The 21,025-nt window shown below is 35.7% G+C and overlaps 2 protein-coding genes across 2 annotated transcripts in view; both read left to right on the plus strand.

Moving 5' to 3' along the window:
* The window catches only part of LOC118740996 (E3 ubiquitin-protein ligase Su(dx)), a 78,931-nt gene extending 72,274 nt beyond the window's left edge, over window positions 1–6,657 (plus strand). Inside the window, exon 9 of the transcript XR_004993213.1 lies at window positions 6,576–6,657. The gene's annotated coding sequence lies outside the window, so the exon portion shown is untranslated. The remainder of the gene's footprint in view (window positions 1–6,575) is intronic.
* On the plus strand, window positions 1,183–7,132 carry LOC118740997 (odorant receptor 22c). The gene is made up of 7 exons (XM_036472776.1): window positions 1,183–1,540; window positions 1,841–2,024; window positions 4,799–4,989; window positions 5,485–5,666; window positions 6,576–6,677; window positions 6,754–6,906; window positions 7,010–7,132. Exons 1-7 carry the CDS (start codon window positions 1,198–1,200, stop codon window positions 7,058–7,060), a joined length of 1,206 nt encoding a protein of 401 aa, XP_036328669.1. The 5' UTR covers window positions 1,183–1,197; the 3' UTR covers window positions 7,061–7,132.
* The last annotated feature ends 13,893 nt before the right edge of the window (window positions 7,133–21,025 follow it).

Below are 21,025 nucleotides of genomic sequence, written 5' to 3' on the forward strand. Positions count from 1 at the left end.
TCGGACAATAACCACGCCCACATCCCATATAACGGTAATTTAAAGAAATACAAAATCTTCGATAAATCACTAAGTATTAAAGCTAATTTATTCAAAATTTATGCTTGCAACAATTCTTTACCAAGAAATACGTTTATGATAAAATTTAAAAAAATGGGCGTGGCATCGCCCACTTATGATCACATATATGTATCTCGGTAACCGTTCTACCAATTTGCACCAACCTCGGTATGGTTATTGTGCTTACCACATAAAAGCAAAATGTTGAAAACGATTGAAATCGGGCTAAAATTACGCCCGCTTTTCATATAACTGTAAATTTCAGAAATGCTTGAAACTTCAATATTTCGAAATTGAAGGACGCTAATTTACTCAAAATTCATACACCCTGGCTTACCATGTAGCTGTAGCTTGCGGAAAGGTGAAAAAACATTTATTTAATACTTGCGCCGGGTATTTAATGTTCGGCTCCGCCAGAACTTAGACTTTCTTACTTGTTTTGATTAATGTTACGGGCGTTGTTTTTATTTAATTTAATTTGTTTTATTTTATTTTTCAAAGTAAATGCATTTTGAAAAATTAGTTTGAAAGTGTCTTGAGGCTGACATTTCTCTAGCCATATAAAGTGAAATACTACCACGCATTAGATGTTCAGCGAAGGTAATTAAAAGTTTTGCCCCTAAATGGTAATTACGAATATTACATTACTGTTATGATTTTAAATTTATGTTTTGTTATGAATACGAAATTCAACCATCTAACAACTTTTGGGGGAAAAAGTTACGAAATTTGTAGGCTTGTACTGTATTATTAATTGCCGCACAAGTACACCAGCAGACTCCTACACACACACACACACACACACGTACACTATTTTACATATGTACATATATAATTTCGGAAATTACAGCTCGGGGGCGTTGCAAATGCATGTAGCGTACAAAAGTAGGCATCAACTAATGCTGCATGCAACCACACACTACACACACTTGCAAGCACACACACCCAAACACACAAACACCCAAACCCGCATATTCACTTTCCCAACAACCATTTCAAGCGCCAGCATAAAATTGCCGCCAGCGTTGCGGGACGCCGCATTCGTTAGTGAAACTTCGAGCGCCAAAAACGCAACTCAACGGGCATTGCAACGCTATTTCATTCCGCCATCCGCACACTGCACCTCACCATCAAAGAATGCGCCATTTTCTGGGCCCACAGGTGCCCATCGAATGCAGCTTCTTCCGCATCCCGCGCATTTCGGCGCGCATCGCCGGTTTTTGGCCTCAATCACCTAACGGCCCGCCGCGCACTTCTCTAACGGTATTGCGTTTCTGCGTGAATACATTTGCGGTTGCTTTAGGCGCCTTCGGTGAGAATTTCTACGGTTTCATGTATCTGGACGATCTTTTTAGTGCACTCGAGGCATTCTGTCCAGGAGTTACCAAGGTCATATCGTTGTTGAAGATGACCATGTTTTTTGTACGCCATAAGCGTTGGCAACGTGTGATTCATGCGATGCGTATGTTGTTGTTGCAGGGTAAGTACCAGCAGCGTTTGTGAATATGTGTAGCGGAAATTCGTGCATAACTACATACTTACTTACATAGCATAAGTGTTTACCGGCCGGAGTGTAGAGTAAAGACTCTGTGCTCTGGTCGCCTGTGTGCTAAAGTATTTCTACAAACATTTGCATTCCGCGGTTTTTGGCAGAATGCCATTGCGAAATCAGTTGTTGTTGTTTGCTGTGTAGCTTTCTTTATTTTATGTGTTGTACAACATTTTCTCTTTTGTTACTTCTTCTCGCATCGCACACACACACACACACACATACACACAGATACCAGCAACGAGAAGCGTCGCATCATGGAGCCACTGGCCTCGTTTGCATCGCTGCTGTCCTTTGCGCTACTCGCAGCTGGTTCGCTAACGAATACGTTTTTCAATGTTTCGCCGCTGGTGAAAATGGTCTACTACAAATGGCAATCGCAGGAAACGCCGTTGCTGTTGCCCTTCAAAGTTGTGTAAGTTGATGGCGAAGTGTTTTGCGTTTTTGTTTGATTTAGCGCAACTAACTATGTTTATCCTATTTCAATATTTAGCTACGATATTTTTAAATGCCAACAGAAGTTTAGCTAAAAAGAGTAGAAGCCAATGTTTAAGCCGATCTGGCTCTGATTCCTTATCTATTCCATACACGATTTTATTTGTAAAGTTGTTAACGGGTTAGGTTAATTTGGCTAGTCGAGTGGGGCACGTAGACCTTTTGGCCTCTACTTAATTCTGAGCTAGCAGTTCTTTGCGTTGCTTCCCTGTGGGGAAAATCTCTAGCTCTGAACTGGTGCGCTTCTGGTACATTTAGACCCAGTACTGGTTCGCGAGAAATCACATTTGTAACTAGATCCCGTTTGTTTTTGGCGAAAAAGATTCAGTACGGAACTAGAAATTTGATTCACTAGTCCGCAGTTTCCCTGCAGGGTTTGAACCAGCATGCTAAGGATGCACAGGTTAGGTTAGGTAAACTCTCTGAAGCTCTGAAAAGAGTTCACTCGGAGAACACAACGACCATTTCCGATACTCCGGGGTTTCTCCATGTCTATCTTTACGTGTCTTTAAACCATTTTGATACTCTAGCGAAAGCTAGCAGCCCTTCCGGGGGAGTTTACCCTAAGATATCTAGGCTCTCGAAAAAATGGTCACCAAGAAATTTGATGAGTTTTTTCGGACTGAAAGCCACTCGCCGGACGGGCTCTGTCTCCTCCTCATCCCTGCAACTTCTGAAGAAGTCGTTATACGGGGCCCAGTTTCCCGTTGGTATTCCTGTGAGAAGACTAGCGTTGGGCTTTGAAAGCCTTAACAAGCTCCGTGTTCTTCGTCCGTCAAGCCGTGGCCAGAGCGAGCGCGATTCCATGCGGGTGTGCAAATGTTTCCACCTACTGTTGGTGGCTTCCCTGGTCACTCTCTCTCAACATCTGTAGACGGAAATCGCAGCAGAGGTTTTACGATCCGGGTCCCCTCCCCAATTTCCATCTTAGATCCCTTTCTAGCATATTCGGCCGGTCCCTCATTTCCCGGTACACCACACTATGCCCCGTGTCCTCGTAAAGATTGATTATGTATTGCTGTAAAGTTTGTAGGGATCTTCGGAATTACGTGATGCATATCGGGTTAGTGAAGCTATGAATCGCGGTTTCAATAGATTTGACTAGTTGATAAGAAAAATGGTTCCAGTTTAGAGTCCGATCTAATAAATTTGCTTGTCTTATGTACTGATCCCATATTTTCTCCATACCTTTTAGGATAAAGGAGCCGAGGTTCGCTTGGATGACGGTACGGCATAGTCGGGTTCTTGATAGCACCATAAAAAGGCATAGGAATTGCTCCAACGCTTCCTTGGTTCACGGCTCTTCGCTTCATGCTTTCCCGGCAACGTCAGTACGAATCGCGTATAACTCTTTTCAGTTTTATCTCGAAATTATTTGCCTTTGCTTGACCTACCGATCTCGTTCTATAGATTTTCTACAGAATTTCATTAATCAACATCCAACGGATCGATAAAGAAATGTTTTTAATATTGTAGCCAGAAAAGGGGCTTAGGGGAAGGCTATGGTCAAATGATCTAGTTGATCGAGCCTCGACCGCACTTGACAGGGATACTGGAGGTCATTTGAAGAGGAGAAATATTGCAACCCGAATCCTAGAAAGCTCAGTTTCACGCGAACTCGTGCTGCTCTATTTTTCCCAAAAGAGTAGTCGAGAGTTAAAAGTTCCTTTTGCTGATTGGGTTATTTTTTTTGTGGCACTTTGCAGATTGCTACGCAGAAGGCATCATCGGTGGCACCATGTCATACTCTAGCGAGCTTCAGTTTTCTTTCAGTAAAAAAATTGTGTAACTCTACCTATGACGTCGTTAGAGACTGACTGAGGAAGGTTTACTGGCCTTTGGATGCCAAACTTCATAAAAATCTGAAATTTTTTAAAAATTCATCCGCCATGTTAGATTCGCCATATAGAATTTTTGAAAACCGGATTCAGTTATGCATTCAGCGACTCACCTATGGATATCAAAATTTTATGAAGGTTTAACAAGTTTTTTAAAAATCCATTCGCCATGTTGAAATTTTAAAAATTGATTTCAGATTCGCAATCAGCAATCCCAAAAACTCTCGAATACCAATTTTGAAGTTTAAAAAATTACAAGGTAATATTCTATTGACCTATTGCTGTTGTTAAGGCTTGTTTTTCGCCATAAAAACCGTAAATGAACTGATCTAGAAAATCGGCCAATATGGACACTTTTTCTCACTCTACTTTCCAAAAATGCCTGATTTTTTTATGGGTGCAAAAAAAGTTGCATTTCGTCGCACAGTGTAGTATGCAACTCTCAATTTTTAAATAGAGTAAGTAGTTTATTTTTTTATATAGGAAATTGCATACGGCCGATGAACACATTCATGTATGCGAAAAATAGTATCCTTTTCTGAACAATTTATTTTTCCACCAACATGTTAGCATATGAGCGCACATACCTACATACATACATAAGTATGTGTATAGATACTTGTAAACCTATAAACATAAATAGCCCATACAATGTTTAGTAGAATTTATAAAATGAAAAGTCAGCACTTATGACAACCAGCTGTCGTTGCAGCAACAAATTCAATATATCCATTGAAAAGTACCTCTATGTTGCAAATGTATTTACGCACGCAAGTTGCAGGCAACATTTTTTACTTACTCTTTCAATATGCCATCCCTTTGTATTTTTTTTTTTTTTTTTTTGTAAATATTTCAGTTTGCCGGAACTGCTTGTCAATTTACCCTATTACCCGGCCACCTACCTGATGCTGACGCTCTCCGGCGCCATGACAGTGTTCACCTTCAGTGCCGTGGATGGATTCTTCCTTTGCGCTTGTTTGTATACGTGTGCATTGTTTCGTATGTTGCAATTTGACATACGCCATACATTCGCTGAATTGCAAGAACGTGAGTAAAACCAGCAGCAGCAGCCGAATGCGGTGCGCACTAAATGCACGTACATACATATACGCACGCTTACACCAAGATTCTTTACATAACCACCCATACATATGAACATGCATGCACATGGATGAACATGCATTGCACATGCTCCAACCAATTACTTACACATAAATGTTTACATACATACATATGCATTTTGTGCATGCCCTACACGTACCGTACACTCGGCCGCCCGGCGCTACTCTTCACAAAGTGAACGACTACTGCATGCCACAGCGGCTAGCAATTCACTAACTGCACTCACTCATCTAAGCGAACGTCAAATAGTGATTGATTCAATTTACAAATTTTTGCAAACCCTCTCGGCTTCTTCTCCTCCACTCAGCAACTCATCTGCACTTAACAAGCGTAACTTTTACTTTTCTATGTATTTTTTTCAATGGCCGTGTTCCTCTTCCTCGTATGAACATCTTGTTCATGTACAATCGTGGTTGTTAGTGGAGTACTCCACGTTGTTGCAAAATGTGCGGATACAACGTCGTTTGGCGGTGCTGGTTGAACGCCACAACAAAGTCATCGATCTGTGCAGCGATTTCGCATCGGAATTTACACTCATCGTGCTAATGCATTTTCTTTCAGCCGCGCTGGTATTGTGCTTTAGCATTTTGGACATGATGCTGGTGAGTTGATGAGATGGTTGCTCGCTTGACTACTATACTTTGTAATATTGATTAAGTGTTTGTTGTTATAATTGTTCATTGGAAGTGGACTGTTATCTTTTCCACTATCGTTACCATCAATGTTTCCATTACCATTACCATTACCCTCTTTTTTAAGTTTAAGTTTTAAAAGTCCTGATTTCTTTCGAGCAATACTCGATACTTTACCATTATCATTACCTTTAACATTACCGTTACTCCTAGTATTAAAATGCTATTACTATCACCATTATCATTGCAATTACCATTACCAATACCATTACAATACTATTGCCATTACCATTACAATTACCATTACCCTCCTTCTTCTAAAGCTTAAGTTTTACATTTTCTGCTTTCTCTCGAGTAATACTCAATTATGTTCCATTACCATTACCATCAAAATTAAGTTTTAAGCTGCCTTCTTTCTCGGTATAAGTCAATTCTTTAGCATTACCATTACCATTAGCATTAAGATTACCATTACTAAGTTTTAAACTTCCTGCTTTCTCTCGAATACTACTCATTTCTTTACCATTACCATTAGTACTACAACCACAACTACCATTACCATTACCATCACCTTTGTTATTACTATTTTCATTACCATCAACTTTGTCATTACTATTTCCATTATCGTCATCTTGGTCATTACCAATTCCATTACCATTACCATTACCATCACCTTTGTTATTACTATTTTCATTACCATCAACTTTGTCATTACTATTTCCATTACCATCATCTTTGTTATTACCAATTCCATTGCCATTACCATTACCATTTCCATAACCATTACCATCACCATCCCAATTACATTTACCATTCTTATTTTAAGGTTTGAGTTTTAAACTTTTTACCTTCTCACACCTTTTGCATAACTCATTCCAGAACTCCGCCTCCATTGGCATAGTCACGTACATCTTTTACAGCATTGCTGCACTAACACAACTCTTTCTCTATTGCATTGGTGGAACTTATGTTAGTGAAAGTGTAAGTGTCCTACAGGGTGAATAATAAAGCAAAAAATTATCTGAAAATCTATGTACTAGTAAATCTATGTTTTTAGAGCGTGGAAGTGGCTCAAGTTATTTACGATATTGACTGGTACAAGTGTGATTTACGCACGCGTCGTATGCTTTTGATAATGTTACAACGTGCACAGAAAGCCAAAACGATTGCAGTGCCATTTTTTACACCATCGTTGTCAGCTTTTCGATCGGTTAGTTGGTGACTAAATAAATGAAAAACAAAACTATAAACTACGTACATAATTTGTTACTAACTAAAATGGTTTTTTTCATAACACATTTATATACTTTCAGATCATAAGTACAGCTGGTTCGTATATTACATTACTAAAGACATTCATATGAGTACGGGTAGTTTATTTATATGATTAAAATGGCCAAAAGGATATAATATCTTTTTTAAGAAAATGTGAATATGTAAAAGCATAAGTTTTTAATTAAAACTATTAATAAAACCAATTAATTTTTTGTAATTTTTTTATAATCTTGCAACCAGTTCTTTTCATTTAAACATAGACCAAGACCCATTCTAACAATTCAAAAACCTTTTGTTTAATTTTCATTAATTCCTGCTAGATCCGATCCCACCTATTACGATATCCCAGTAGTGAAGGTCTCTCTGTAGTATCCATACTTGCTGTTCTTGGAAAAAAAGACAACAAAGGAATAGAGACTCGATCACATTATCGGTTTACTTAAATACAGATAACTCTTTTTAAAGTTAATTTGAAAAAGAAAAAATTGATAACATAAGCTTTTAAAAATTAAATGCAATTTAAAAATATTTTTATTTATAAATAAAAAAACCTACAAATTTAAAGAAAATTTAATTATACATAAAAAATTGTCCTTTTTAAATAATATAACCTACAAATTAATAGAAAATAAAAAAAGTTACATTCAAAAAAAGAAAATAAGTTCCTAAAAATTAAATGAAATAAAAAAATATATTAATTTTTCTTTTTAAAACAATAAAATGTAAAAATTAATATAATTAAATGAAATAAAAAATATCTTTTTACAAAACCTGTTAAAAATCTGTAGACCTAATGACAAATAAAATCTGAAAATTAAAATAAAAAAATTGATAAAAAAAATAACGAAACTCCCTAAAAATTTAATGAAATAAAAATATCTTTTTTTAAATACATAATCTAAAAATTAAGAGAAAATTAGAATAAAAAAAAATATTTAAAAAGAAAAGAAGAAAAAATTCAAGGCTACAAAAATTATAAGAAATGAAGAAAGTGTTTCCAAATAAATCCAAACATTTAGTTAAAAAAGAAAAACAATAAAAATAATTAATAAAATAAGTTTCTAAGAATTAAAAAAACACATTTTTTAACAATAAAATGTGAAAATTAAAAAAAGCAAGCAAGGAGTTTGTTTTTGTAATACTTTCGTGCCAGAAGAAACAAAATCTTTCAGACTATCTTACCTACTGTATTTCAGTTGTCTTACAAAAGACTTTCCACTATCTTAGTTAGAATTGTCCTTTAAGGCCCTTTATCATTCCACAAAATTCTCCACATAGGTCACTCACGCTGTAATTAAACGTCTTCATGCTTTAGTCCTTGAAAGACGGCAGCAGTTTTTTTCTTTCGCCATCGAACTCGCAGTCATCTGGAACTTAAGTCATTGTTACCATTTCTTCTGCTGCCAACAGTCGAAAAGTACCAAAATGGGCCTTGATTTGCTTGAAAGTCATCATCCAATTTTTATTTAAGAGCTCAGCTGCCAGCTTCATTATCTCTTAAGATAACATAAAATATCTCCCTAGCTTTCTTTTGTAGATTTCCGTTTTCGGCGGTCGCAATTGATAACACTCGGCCTAAAGCAAAGCAGGTCGTTAGGCCTTACCGTATGCTTACTTATCACGCAATGGCTAGTTAGAACTATCATCAATAGCGAGAAGTGAAACTTGCTTAGTACCAAGAGCTTCCTAGCCCGCCTCCGGTCAACACGTGGCCAAAAGCATTTAGCAACCTTGCATTCCATTGACTCGTCCAACGCTTGCTGAGCTGACTTAACGGCCATCTGTCCGGAAGCAGGCCACACGAGGTCAAGCGAGCTCCCACTCGTTTTCTATTCGAGAGTACTTTCTCAACGGTTCCCTGGCTTACCAACTCATCGGCCATACAGTTTCTAGTAATTTTGATGTGGCCCGGAACCCAAATAAACTTAATAGTGTAGTAAACCTATGAGGTCGATATGGAAGTAAAACAATCCTTCACCGTTCTCCAACAAACCGTCAAGAGGCAAGCAACATGATAGCCGCTGGCTTTTGGAATAGATATTCATCCACATACTGTCAAAATTTCAGCCGAATCGGACTCAAAGTTTTGTTTTGACCGCGTGTGGAAGCGGGTGTGTCCGCGGATTTTAGAAAACTGGAAAAAGAGCAATATCGGTCGGTGATCCGATTCCTGTTTTTGGAAGGGAAATCGCGCAGCGAAATCAGAGCGCTCGTATGCTGTGTACGGTGACTCTTCCCCTTCGATCGCGACAGTCAAAAATTGGTTTAACGAGTTTCATCATGATCGAAAGTCGGCTCTTGATGAGCCACGAGCAGGTGCCCCGAGAACGGCTACCAACGAGGATAACATGGCAAAAATCCACGATCTCGTATTGGCAGACCGCCGATTGAAGGTGCGCGAGATAGCTGAGACAGACAGTAGGCATCTCAAAAGACCGCGGGGTCATATCCTGCATGATATTTTGGGCATGAGAAAGCTGTCCGCACGACGGCTCACTCCAGACAACAAGCGTAACCAAGAGACCACTTCAGAGCAGTGTTTGACGCTGTTTAGGTGCGATCCGAAGGAGTTTATGCGTCGGTTCGTGACCGTCGACGAAACATGGATCCACTGGTGTACAGCATAGACCAAGGAACAGTCGAAACAGTGGACTTCACCCGAAAAACGTGCTCCGAAGAAGGCGAAAACTGTGCCATCGGCAGGAAAGGTGACGGCCACTGTTTTTTGGGATTCACAAGGTGTGATATATATCGACTACCTGAAGAATACTATGCCGAATTATTTGGCCGATTCAATGCCGAATCGCAGAGATAACGGCCTCTTTTGGCGAAGAAAAAAGTGCTCTATCACCATGACAACGCGACGGCGAAGGTGTGAGCCAAATTTGTCGAACTGGGCTACGAAGTGATGCCCCATCCAGCGTATTCTCCAGAAAAATGCTACAGTGATCCAGTAACCTAAATTTCAGGTTAATGGAGAGTTCTTCGCAGAAGACTCCTCCACAGCTTCGATCCACTTTTAAAAAGTTAACAGGACCCTGTTTCCAGATACAGGAATGGTCCTTTATCGCTGGAATTTGGGGGAAGAAAGATCCATTCGGACCAAATTTCGGCGTGCAGAGGTTTGCCGAGTCGGTAGGAGCTTGGAAGATTTTTAGAACAATGGAATGCCCACAGGTCGACGCGAGCTTAAAGCCCACCACACTTACATTACTCCGACGCGCACAGCGGTAGCTCTGCCTGCTATTTCTATGGGGCACGAAGTGTGCCGCACTGATTCCAATTAAAACAGCTTTTTGCATTCTTTACAGCTGCTTGCCTATGATGGCCTTGTCAAGTGCGTTTCGCCAGCTTAATTATAGTTCCATAAAGCCAATGAATTACCTTCGGCGATATACCCGAGCACTTGCCAATGGTCGTCCTTAAACAATATAAGGTTACCGCTGTCTTCTTGACTCTATCCTCTACGTTGGGCTTCTTAAAACGCTTACTATCAAGGATCAAGGACCAAGAACCTGCCAGAGAACCTGAGTGGAAGACCACCCGTTGAGAAAAGATGGAAATTCGGTTTCTAATATGTTTCTCCTAGTAAAAATAAAAAGAAGCGAGAGTACCAGGAACTCATAAAATTTTATGTGTCAACATCTCTGTACCGCCAGGCAAAGCATTAGGCGTTTCAGTTACATACATACTATACATATATAGGTTAGGTTAGAAAGTAAACATTAATTTAATTTCATTTTATTCATTTTGTCGGGACCAATACACGGCATTTTCATAACCACTTCCGCGATAGCTCAGGCCTATTTCAGCATTATCTCCGTAAATGATCCCGAACTAGTGCCAAAATTATCCTGAAGTGGTTCTGAACAGGGACCGAACATAACAGTTATTGATGAAAACTGTCATTGAAAAATTCACTATGAAGGAAATGTTCTACAACTAAGTGATATATACCGATCGATTTATTTTTTTACCGGGAATCAAATTTGAAAATAAAATTTTATTTCTAATTTTTATGCAAAATTCAAAAAAAAATAACAATTATTTTTGATTTTTATCTAAATAATCTGCAATTAACAGTTATTTTTGATTTTCATATTACATCTCTTAGATAACAGTTATAGAAGACTTTATTTCAGCCCAAAAAATGTATATAAAGATTTGCTGTAGAAACATTTTTAGGTCTTCAAAAGATAGCTTCAGACATGCTCTATAGATCCACAATTTTTTATAAAAATTGTACAAAAACTTTATGAGAAATTCGCGCTTGAAGCTTTTAAAACAAAAATACACCGGTCGTACGACCTTTTTGCAATCGAAGTATCGCCCAACTGCCAGCAGCCAGGACTCCATTTTAAAATTTTTCAGAATTTTTGTGCGCAACTTTAAAGTCATCAATAAAAATCAGTCGCCGACTTTTATTTTTTAAATAATACGTATAAAAGCCACTATAATTTTTCGCAGTTAAAAATGTGTTGGAAAACCAAAGTTTACTACGAGTTATACAACTGACTTTTACAATTTGAAAAATAAAATTCAGTGACTGATTTATATTGATGACTTTTATAAATACAAGTCTTCAGTAACTGTTATCTAAGATATATAATTTAAAATCCAAAAATTACTGTTATTTGCAGATTATTTAGATAAAAATCTAAAATAATTGTTATTTTCGATTTATAAAATAAAACTCAGTTGTAAAATGAACTGACTATTCTGAAGTGCATTTTACGTTTTCAGAAGTACATTTGACGCTTTCTGAAATGACGCTTGGAAATGGTGTAGACGCGAAATATTTCTGAAATAGTCCTGAACTCGTCTCGGGATGGGGTATAACTTGTCCCAAAATGATACTAAAGTAGTCCTGAACTAGACGCAAAATGATTCTCAACCCAGTACCAAAATGATTTCGAGCTAGTCCTGAAAGGTCTCTGAAATAGTGCCGAAATGTCCTGAACAGGTCCCGAATCAGTTCCCCGAAATGATCCCGAAATGGACCTGAGCAAGTCCCGAATCGGTCCCCCGAAAAGATCGCGAACTATTTATTCCTGAAATCGTCTTAAACTGGTTGTGAACCCAACGCGCCACTATTTAAAAGCTTAATTTTCCACCAAGTTCAGGTAACCCTGCTTAAGTACAAACGGTGTCTCCAGAAACTTACCTTTTGTTATAAATTCACCCTAATTACTTTATTGTTTATCCAGTAGGTAAATAAATATATACTTAAAAATTCTAGGAGTATTCCATCTAAAAATTAGTCGACTGTTATAGAAAATTGTTAGTGTAGCTTTTAGCTTTACTAATTTAGAAGTATGTACATACATACATACACACCCAATTATAAAAGCTGTCAAATACAATCTGCACCAATGGCAATCTCGTCTGTGACCTGCTTTAGCTGCTGATGAGCTATGCCGCATGCCTTTGGCTTTATAGTATGTATTTGTTTTTGTGCAACGTAGCGTATATGCGCATATCCTTGCGCACCAACACAACTATGAACGAACAAACAACAGGGCCATAGTTGAGAGCGTGGAGTATTGATGTTGCGAGCGATGTTGTTGCTGCTGTTGCGGTATTAGAGCTAGACCACAAAGTAGAGCAGCAGCAATTGAATAGCTTTGAAGGCGCGCTATCGCTACAAGGCACATTCATGCCAATCGGTTACATGCATACGCACACACACACACACACACACACACACATTGCACCCACACGTGCTGAATTCCAGCTAATTTTTCAGTGGAAGCGGCATTGCATGGTGTGCACTGCAAAGCATTGCTTCACTCGAATGCATTTTTATGCGCTTAGCTACTTTTGTGTTAACGCTTCGACGCCTTAGCGCTTTCATGATGATGCCGCTGCTAAAAAGGAGCTGTTAGAGCTGTCGGGGCTACTGGTGCAACTGTGGCTACTGGGAATGCTGCTCCATGCTCTGTTTACACATTGCCGTGCTTGTTAATTTGTCGCTGATGGGTTCTTGATTGTCGCTATCTCGTTTGCTTGCATTTAGCGCGTCGCATGTATGCTTAGGTGGCGCAGACAACGCGTGAGTCTGACGTTTTTAATTATCACGCACTATCGCCTACGAATGTTCAATGCCTTATTGTTTTTGGTTTCTCGCATAGCGCAACACTGTTTTACCAAAACTTCCATTGCGCCTCTATTTGCAATCTGCATTTTGTAACTTTTTTATTTGCACTCGTGTGTGTGTGTGTGTGTGTGTATGGATGTTATGCTCTTCCAAAATTCCCTCTTCCTGTATATATATGTTTAAGGCCTGCGGCAAGCGTTCATCTGTTGCAATCATTCGTTCATGCCACAGGAAGTATGCGCATCTGAGTTTTCAATTGGATCGCTCCACGTTTCTCGTACTTTGTTCCGAAAGTTTCGCAGTAACGTCGACAGGCATCGTTCAAAGTAGCCATTTGATTTAGCTGTTTTCCGTTTAACCATTCTCTCTTGGCCGCTTGCTGTTTGTTGCTGCATTGCTTACTTAGTTCAGCTTCGCAGAGTTGAATTGATTGGCAAGTGGAGCCTTTTGTCTGGCATGTAGGGTTTCTCCAATTGCACTTGCTTCATTTTGCACTGCGCTTTGGTTTCATTTTCAATTGTCTAGGCTACTTAATCGTCTTCCTTGATTTCATTGAAAGATTTAAGAGTTATGTGCTTATAATTGGTTCTGTTTGAGTTTGTGAATATTGCCTCTTTATTTGATGTGTATCATGGAGGCTATTGTTCCGGCGGTGTTAAGATAAATAAGGTTAGGAGGACTGTAACAAAAGTTCCTTACGTCCACTAGGGGACATAAATGGGCACCCCATTGTGAATACCGGGAGGAGGCATGTTCCTAAACGTGATAAATGTATTCTTCCTCATTCCATTCGCGGCAGCTTCTGCAGTAACAATTCATTGCTATTTTTCATTGCTGAAGCATCGGTAAAATATTTAATGCAAAGCAGATATTTTGAGTTCCAGAAGTTCTTACATATATGTTAACCCGTATAACACTGACGTTGCCATATGGCAACACCATGAGTTTTCCCTTTGAAAGTCTGTATAAACTGAACGAAGCACGATATGTGAGTGCGTATTGACCGTAATGACGCAGAAATAATGGCGCTAAAATGCGCTGCACAGAAGATGACAATTGAATCAAAGCTTTCGAAGTGGTTACATCGCAAAGTGAAGTGAATTAAAAGGGTAAAAAAAAAAATAACAAATAATTTTATAGCAAAAAACAAAACCGACTTCAATTCCCATATCAAAATTTAAGATTACCATTAGTTTCTTCATGATACAATAATCGGATCTAAACCAACCTTTCCCTTAAAAAAAGAATTATAGATCGGTTAACGTGGTCCAAAGTTATGACGTAACATACAAAAAAAAAATTTATTTATGTTTATATCTTCCGACGAATTGAAAACCTACTCTTGATTTTGGAAGTCGGTTAAAAAACGAGTAGTCGAAAAGAGTAAGTAGGTATAGTTTTATTATAAAAATCAAAAGTACTATTCAGTTGCATCGATTTGAAAAGTTCGAAATCCATGAAAAGAAAAAAAGTGAAGCGAAAAATTTAGTTTGAGATAGTTTTTTGTTGTTATACAAGCTTTTTTGTAAATTTTATTACCATTTTCCCGCTGTTTCTAATTGTTTATTGTACACGGATCCTCCATTATATAATGGATGTATCGTTTGATTCGCGGCCGTTAATTGGGATCTTTTTTGGATTTTTCCATATTCATCGTATTTAATTTTTTGGAGCACTTCGGAGTTTTTTTGGGACTTGACTGCAATTTTAGGGAGTTATTTTTATTCTTCGTGTTTTATTAGTTTTTTCTTTCCAGAGTTTTCGGATCCTTAGAAAAATTTCTAACACTGGCTGCAAACATACGGGAGTGTTGAGTTTATTTTTCGTGATTTTGCGTAACAATTGGAGATTTTTTCTGAATTTTTCACGATTTGGTTTCCCTACTTCTCGTGTTTTATTTTTCTGGGGGTTTTAAGAATTTTTTCGGAACATTTCGGTAGATGGTTTTTTTTTGGATTTCTTTGGGATTTTTTTTGAGGAAATTGTTCGCGATCTTTCGAAATACTTTCGGAGTTCTTCGTGATTCTTCGTTTATTTTTGTAGTTCTTTTCAGTACTTTTTTCTGGACCTTCCGTTCTTCAGGTGTTCGGAATTTTTTCGGTTACTTGGAAAGATTTCAGACACTGCTTGCAACATTTTCGGAAACATACGAGGTTTTTCTTTTTTTTCGTAATTTTTTATATTTTTTCCCGTATTTTTCCCGACTTGCTTTTTTGGGACTCCTCGTGTTTTATTTATCTGGGCGTTTTAAGAATTTTTCGGAACATTTCGGTATTCTCTTGAGGAAATTGTTCGGGATTTTTCGAAATATTTTCGGAGTTCTTCATCGTTCTTTATTTATTTTTCGCTTTTTTTTCTGGATAATTCTTTGTTTGGCCTTTTTCGGAGATTTTATCTGGATTTTTTCGCGATTTGTTTTTCGGGACTCCTCGTTTTTTTTATTTTTACGGGCGGTTTCAGAGACTTTCGGAACATTAAGGTATCCTTGTTCTTTTTTTATGGAACTCGTAGGATATCTTTAGAATTTTTTTGAGGAAATTGTTCTGGATTTTCGGAAATTTTTCGAGGTTCTTTATGACTCTTCGTTTATTTTTTCGTGTTTTCAGATGTTTCTTCGGCATTTTTTTCTGGATCTTTCATTTTGTTTGCTTCTCGGGATTTTTTTTGGATCCTTCGAAAAAATTTCAGACACTGGTTTCAACATTTTAGGAAACATACGGAATTTATTTTTCGGGATTTTGTGAAACATTTAGGGATTTTACGAAATTGCTGGTGTTTTGTTATTGGGGACTCCTCATGTTTTATTTTTCGGGGCGTTTTAAGATGTTTTTGGAACATTTTGGAGTCCTTAGTCTTTTTTTAAAAATCTTGTAGGATTTCTTCGGGATATTTTGAGGACGGAATTTCCCGGATTTTTCGGAACTCTTTATGATTTTTCGTGTATAATATCCGTTTCTCTAGATATCCTTTTGGAACATTTTTGGGACCTTTCTTGTTTTTTTTTGGCATTTTCGCGATCCATCAGTGGTTTTTGGGATCGTTTTAGACTTTTAGTAATTTTTGCTGGTTTTGGAGAATTCTTAGATTCCTTTTGGAATATTTTGACTTTTAGATTTTTTTGTTTTATATGTCTGTATCTAGAAGCTTTTTCAGAAATTTTCGTGTTATTTTTTATTTAATTCTTAAAATTTTTTCGGGAACAGTCGTGGGGCTAATAAACAAAACCAAATAATGCAAAACAAAAATAAATAAAATGAAAATTAAGCAAAAATAAAAAAAAAACTTAAAAATTAAATGAACTTAAAAAAATAAAATTTTTTTTTTAAACAACAAAATATTTGTAGAAAGAAAATTGAATTGGAAAAAGAAAAACTTTATCAAAAAAGAAAAATATTCTATTTAAAAATTAAATGAAATAAAAAACATGTTTATTTTTAAAACCAAATCTAAAAGTTAAAATTAAATAAATAGGACAAAAAAATTAAATGATAAGATGCCAAAAATTAAAGTAAGTCAAAAAATATATTTTTTTATTTTAATAGTAATAAAAAAAATAATAATAATTAAACAAAAAAACGAAATCAGATACGATTCTTGGAATGTAAATAAAAAAATAAGTACTATTAAAAAAAAAACTATACCTATAAGACAAATTTCTGTAAATTAAATTAAATTAACGAAATATATTTTTCTTTTTAAGGTAATGAAATTTATTACTTAAAAGAAAACGAAAATAAAATAAATAATATAGCAAAAAAAATCTCTTCCCGAGGTTTCGAACCCGGATCTTTTGAAAGGTACACCAGTGCTTTGCTCACTCGGCCATTGCGACTATTGGAGCGACTCATGCTAACTGATATACAGGTACTTTCTCATAAAATGGCTTTTCAGCAAAATAGGGGGTAGGTAATGAATGGGAGGCCCTTTTTTGTGCCAGAATAAACAAAATCTTTCAAGTTATCTTGCCTACTGTCATTTAATTTTCTTACAAAAGATTTCTTACTATCTTAGCCAGAATTGCCTACTAAACCGTTATAAATTTGCCACTAACGCCGCTTAAAGGTAAAGCTATACATATTTACTATATGAAATTATGAAATTTTTTTTTGATGCAAAATTGATATACTGTGCTTTGAAAAACTTTCAGGGGAAAAATATCAGAAATTCGTCAAAAGCTAGGCAAGCCGCCGTTTGCACTAAAATCACAAACTAAAAACAAAGTTTTTGCATATTCTTTGTGTTGCCTTTTTTTCTACTAAGTACACTTCGACCATTTTTCTCACTAAATTGACATTAACGCGTCATTTCATTTTTTCTTGCTCAACACTTTTGCAACGAGTATAAAAGGTGATTTTCATTAGCCTCAACGCTATCAGCTTTCGGTGCGAGGCGTAGAAAAAAAATGTATGTATAAATAAATATATTTAAAATAGCTTACGATTCTTTAAAAATGCGCGCTTGCAACGAGCTTGTGGTTTTTCCAGGCAAATATGTACTCTTTTTTTTGTTTGATTTTTCAGTTTGCACAACGCGTCATTGAAATACCAATTTTTTTTGCATAAAAACGTTAAATGCGTAACAAACGAAATGCAATTTTCCAATTAAATTCGTTAGTTGTTGATGAGTGAATGCAAATCAAAAAGGAAAACAAAAAGTATTGAGAAAGAAATTTGTAAAATAATAAAAACCAGACATGCTAGTAACGCAAATTAAATTTACTGTTAGTCAAAAAAAAAAAAACGAAAAGAAAGGTTGTGTGTGTTTTCCGATTGTAATATGAACCCGGCCTTTCATGTTACGTATACGCCGCGTACCACCTACATACATTGTATGTACTTACCTACTCACTCATTTTGCCACTTTGCTTTGCTAATGTTTTTGTAATTGTGCATATTTCGCGTCTGTGTATGTGTGTTTGACCACAATTGCATTCACACTAGCAAATTGTTTTTTCTCCACAAATTGCATTAACCCACTCAAGTGCATTTCATATACCTTTTTCAGTGTTACATTCCTTTTATTCATTGAATTACTCTTTAATTAAATTAATCTTTTCAATTTCTTACTTTTATTGAGCATTTCTGTTTTTTTTTGTTTTGTGTTTATAATTTATTTCCATTTATTTAAATCATTGCAATTTATTTTTAAATTTTCTCTTCACCTTGTTTTTGTTTGTTGTTGCTGTTGAGCTTATATCATTACATGCCCGCGTCGTTTTGTTTTTCAATTCATTTTTGCTTTGCACTTAATGCTACGAGTTTATTTTTATGTATGTATGTATGTATGTATGTATTTTGCAAAAATGTTTGCCTTCACTATACAATATTATGCTGTGTCAGTATCGATATAAGTATGCATGTGTTTGTGTATGATGTATGTATGTGTGTTTGAGCGCAAAGAATTTCCGCTTTGATTTTAAATTGATGCTATGCTTATCATTCACTGTATAATTTTGCCTACATTCTTGCATAAATATTTAGTACGAGTATTTTCGTATGTATGTATGTAGGTATATATAAGCAGTTTATGCATTTACAGAAATTTCATTTTAATTCTAGTGTTTATCTGCCTGTTGTATGCTATGTATGTATGTGTGTGTGAGTGTGTGTGTGTGTAAATGTTTTACAATAATTCGATTTGCTATTTAAAATTAAATTCTTCTAGTCGACAGCTTTGCATTGAGTTTTATAAATTTTATTACTTAACTATAAGAATATTATATCTCACATTATTTGTGTATGTATGTAGGTATATTATGTAGTATGCTTATTTACTTGTACATTGGAGCATTGCTTCCACAAATTCTTGTTATTATTCTTCTTCATGTACTTGAAATTTCTTATTTTTTTGCAAAAGTTAAAAGCATTAACTACTTGAAAAATAAAAGTTTACAAATGTTATAAGTTATTTTAGGGATTAGCATAGTTGAATACATAAAAACGCACGTGTGCACGTAAATGTGCATAAATACATATATATCTAAATTTACTAGTACTTCGAATAAATTTTTATCCTTATTATTTACAAGTAAAATTTACTACAATTATATTAACTATGGGCCAACGGCTGCAGTTCTCATCCCGCTAAGGCCCACAAGTAGGTCGCGTGAAATCTTTTGATAGTTCCTCCGTTACTAGGGTAGGGGAGTGGAGTTGGCGTGCTGACCTCTCCGCTAAATTTATTGACACCGAAACAACTTGTCTTACTGCAGCACATTGGCTACGCTGACGACATACATATGTATGTATGTGAATGCCTCAATTGTCAAATCGACTAACACGGCGATTCTGGCACTTGCCTTTCAACTCACCACAGTCTTTCGTAAGACAATTGTCAATTCTGGCAACTATCATCAAAGCTCTTTACTGTCTTTCGAAATACTAATTGAAAGATCAGCTAACGAGTAGATCTTAACTTTAGGCTATTGGGCTTTTAGCAATAAGTTTATTAAAAATTAAATTAAATCAAAAATATATATATAAAAATAAAAACTTACAAATAAAAGAAAATTACATAATAATATGAAAATAATGCAAAAATATATAAAAATATTAAAAAAAATTAAAAAAAAAATTTTCTTTAAAAAAAGATTTAATTAGAAGACAAATTTAATCAATAAAGAAAACAATACTTAAGTTTTAGTAAACATATTTTTATTTTTAAAACAAAATCTAAAAATCAAAAGATAAATTAATTAAAAGAGACAAAAAAATAATAAAAAAGATAATAAAAATTTAATGAAAAAAAATATATTTTTTTAATAAAATCTAAACATTAGAAGAAAAAAAAATTAACAAAAAAACAAATTAAATTAAAAAAATAAAATAAAATAAGTTCCTAAAATTAAATTATGAAAAAAAATAAAAATATTTCTCTTTTTTAAACAATAAAATCTAAAAATGAAAACAAAATTAAATTAAATTAATTAAATTTTAAAATTAAATAGCATTAAACAAATATTCCTCTTTTTAAATTTTTTATTTAATTAATATAGAAAACATTGTCTATTTCAATCGGAAAAAATGTCGTTGCTCTGCGATAACTCATACGCCATGGCATGCAAGTAATTATGGCTAGAAAGTAAGTAATGATTACCTATTCTATTTGAGTGCAATATTAAAATACTCGTATTACATATCTTAACGCCCTTGAATACTTGACTGTTACTCGCATGTAATGGCGTATGAGTTATCTATTAGCATCGAGATTTTTTACCGTCGGAATAGAAACTTCCAGCGTTGTAACTTTTGTGTTTATTAATTTATTGTTACGCTTTAAAGAAAACAATTTTTTAGCTTTTTAAAATGTTTAATTTTATGAGCAGTGGAGTTCTACTTAGTGCGGAAGAAAGTGAGTTATTAGACTTTAATTTACTGAGGCGGTACTCCAGGTCGACGGGATCGCTTACAAAAATGTATGTATACCTGGCCGGAAATAAATTTTGATTTTGGACAGGCGCTGGTCTGATTTGCTATCATCGTGTCTTCCAGTGATTCTGAATAGCTTCCGCCTAATGAACTTACGAACTACTTATCAGAATTCCCATACAGTCCCTAATATAAAATGTAAGCCTGGGCATTATCTGTAATTCTAGAGATAATCAGGAATACCTTTTCGGAAAGCTGTACCCTTTTTAAGGCTTACTAGCAGCAACCAATTTTTGTTTCTACAAAAAATTTTGCATTTTCATTGCGCGGTTCTTATAGTCTTCGTGCTTAGAGGGCAATGAGACTGTAACATGTTTCGGTAGAAACGAAACCGCCATTAATAATCCATGCGCAAAGGGTATGGCCATAGTGTGTCCCCTACCAAAAAGTTTTTTGCTTCAAACCTTCCTTTGCCAGAGCCAGTTTAGCCGTTCAAGCTAATTGAATTTGGTTTGGAAACAAACCTTTGGGCATTTTATAAATTTTGTAAACGCTTTCCTTCCCTTGTAAACACCTAAACTATTTAATCA

The sequence above is a fragment of the Rhagoletis pomonella genome, unplaced genomic scaffold, assembly GCF_013731165.1.
Source record: "Rhagoletis pomonella isolate Grant_MI unplaced genomic scaffold, Rhpom_1.0 Rhpom_scaffold_00006, whole genome shotgun sequence".
NCBI lineage: Eukaryota > Metazoa > Arthropoda > Insecta > Diptera > Tephritidae > Rhagoletis > Rhagoletis pomonella.

Excerpts from the sequence above, each read along its gene's own strand:
- LOC118740997 (XM_036472776.1), top strand. The coding sequence starts at position 1,198 with ATGCGCCATTTTCTGGGCCCACAGGTGCCCATCGAATGCAGCTTCTTC. Across the intron at positions 1,541-1,840 it reads GCGTATGTTGTTGTTGCAGG|ATACCAGCAACGAGAAGCGT; the intron begins GTAAGTACCAGC and ends ACATACACACAG. Across the intron at positions 6,907-7,009 it reads CGTTGTCAGCTTTTCGATCG|ATCATAAGTACAGCTGGTTC; the intron begins GTTAGTTGGTGA and ends ATATACTTTCAG.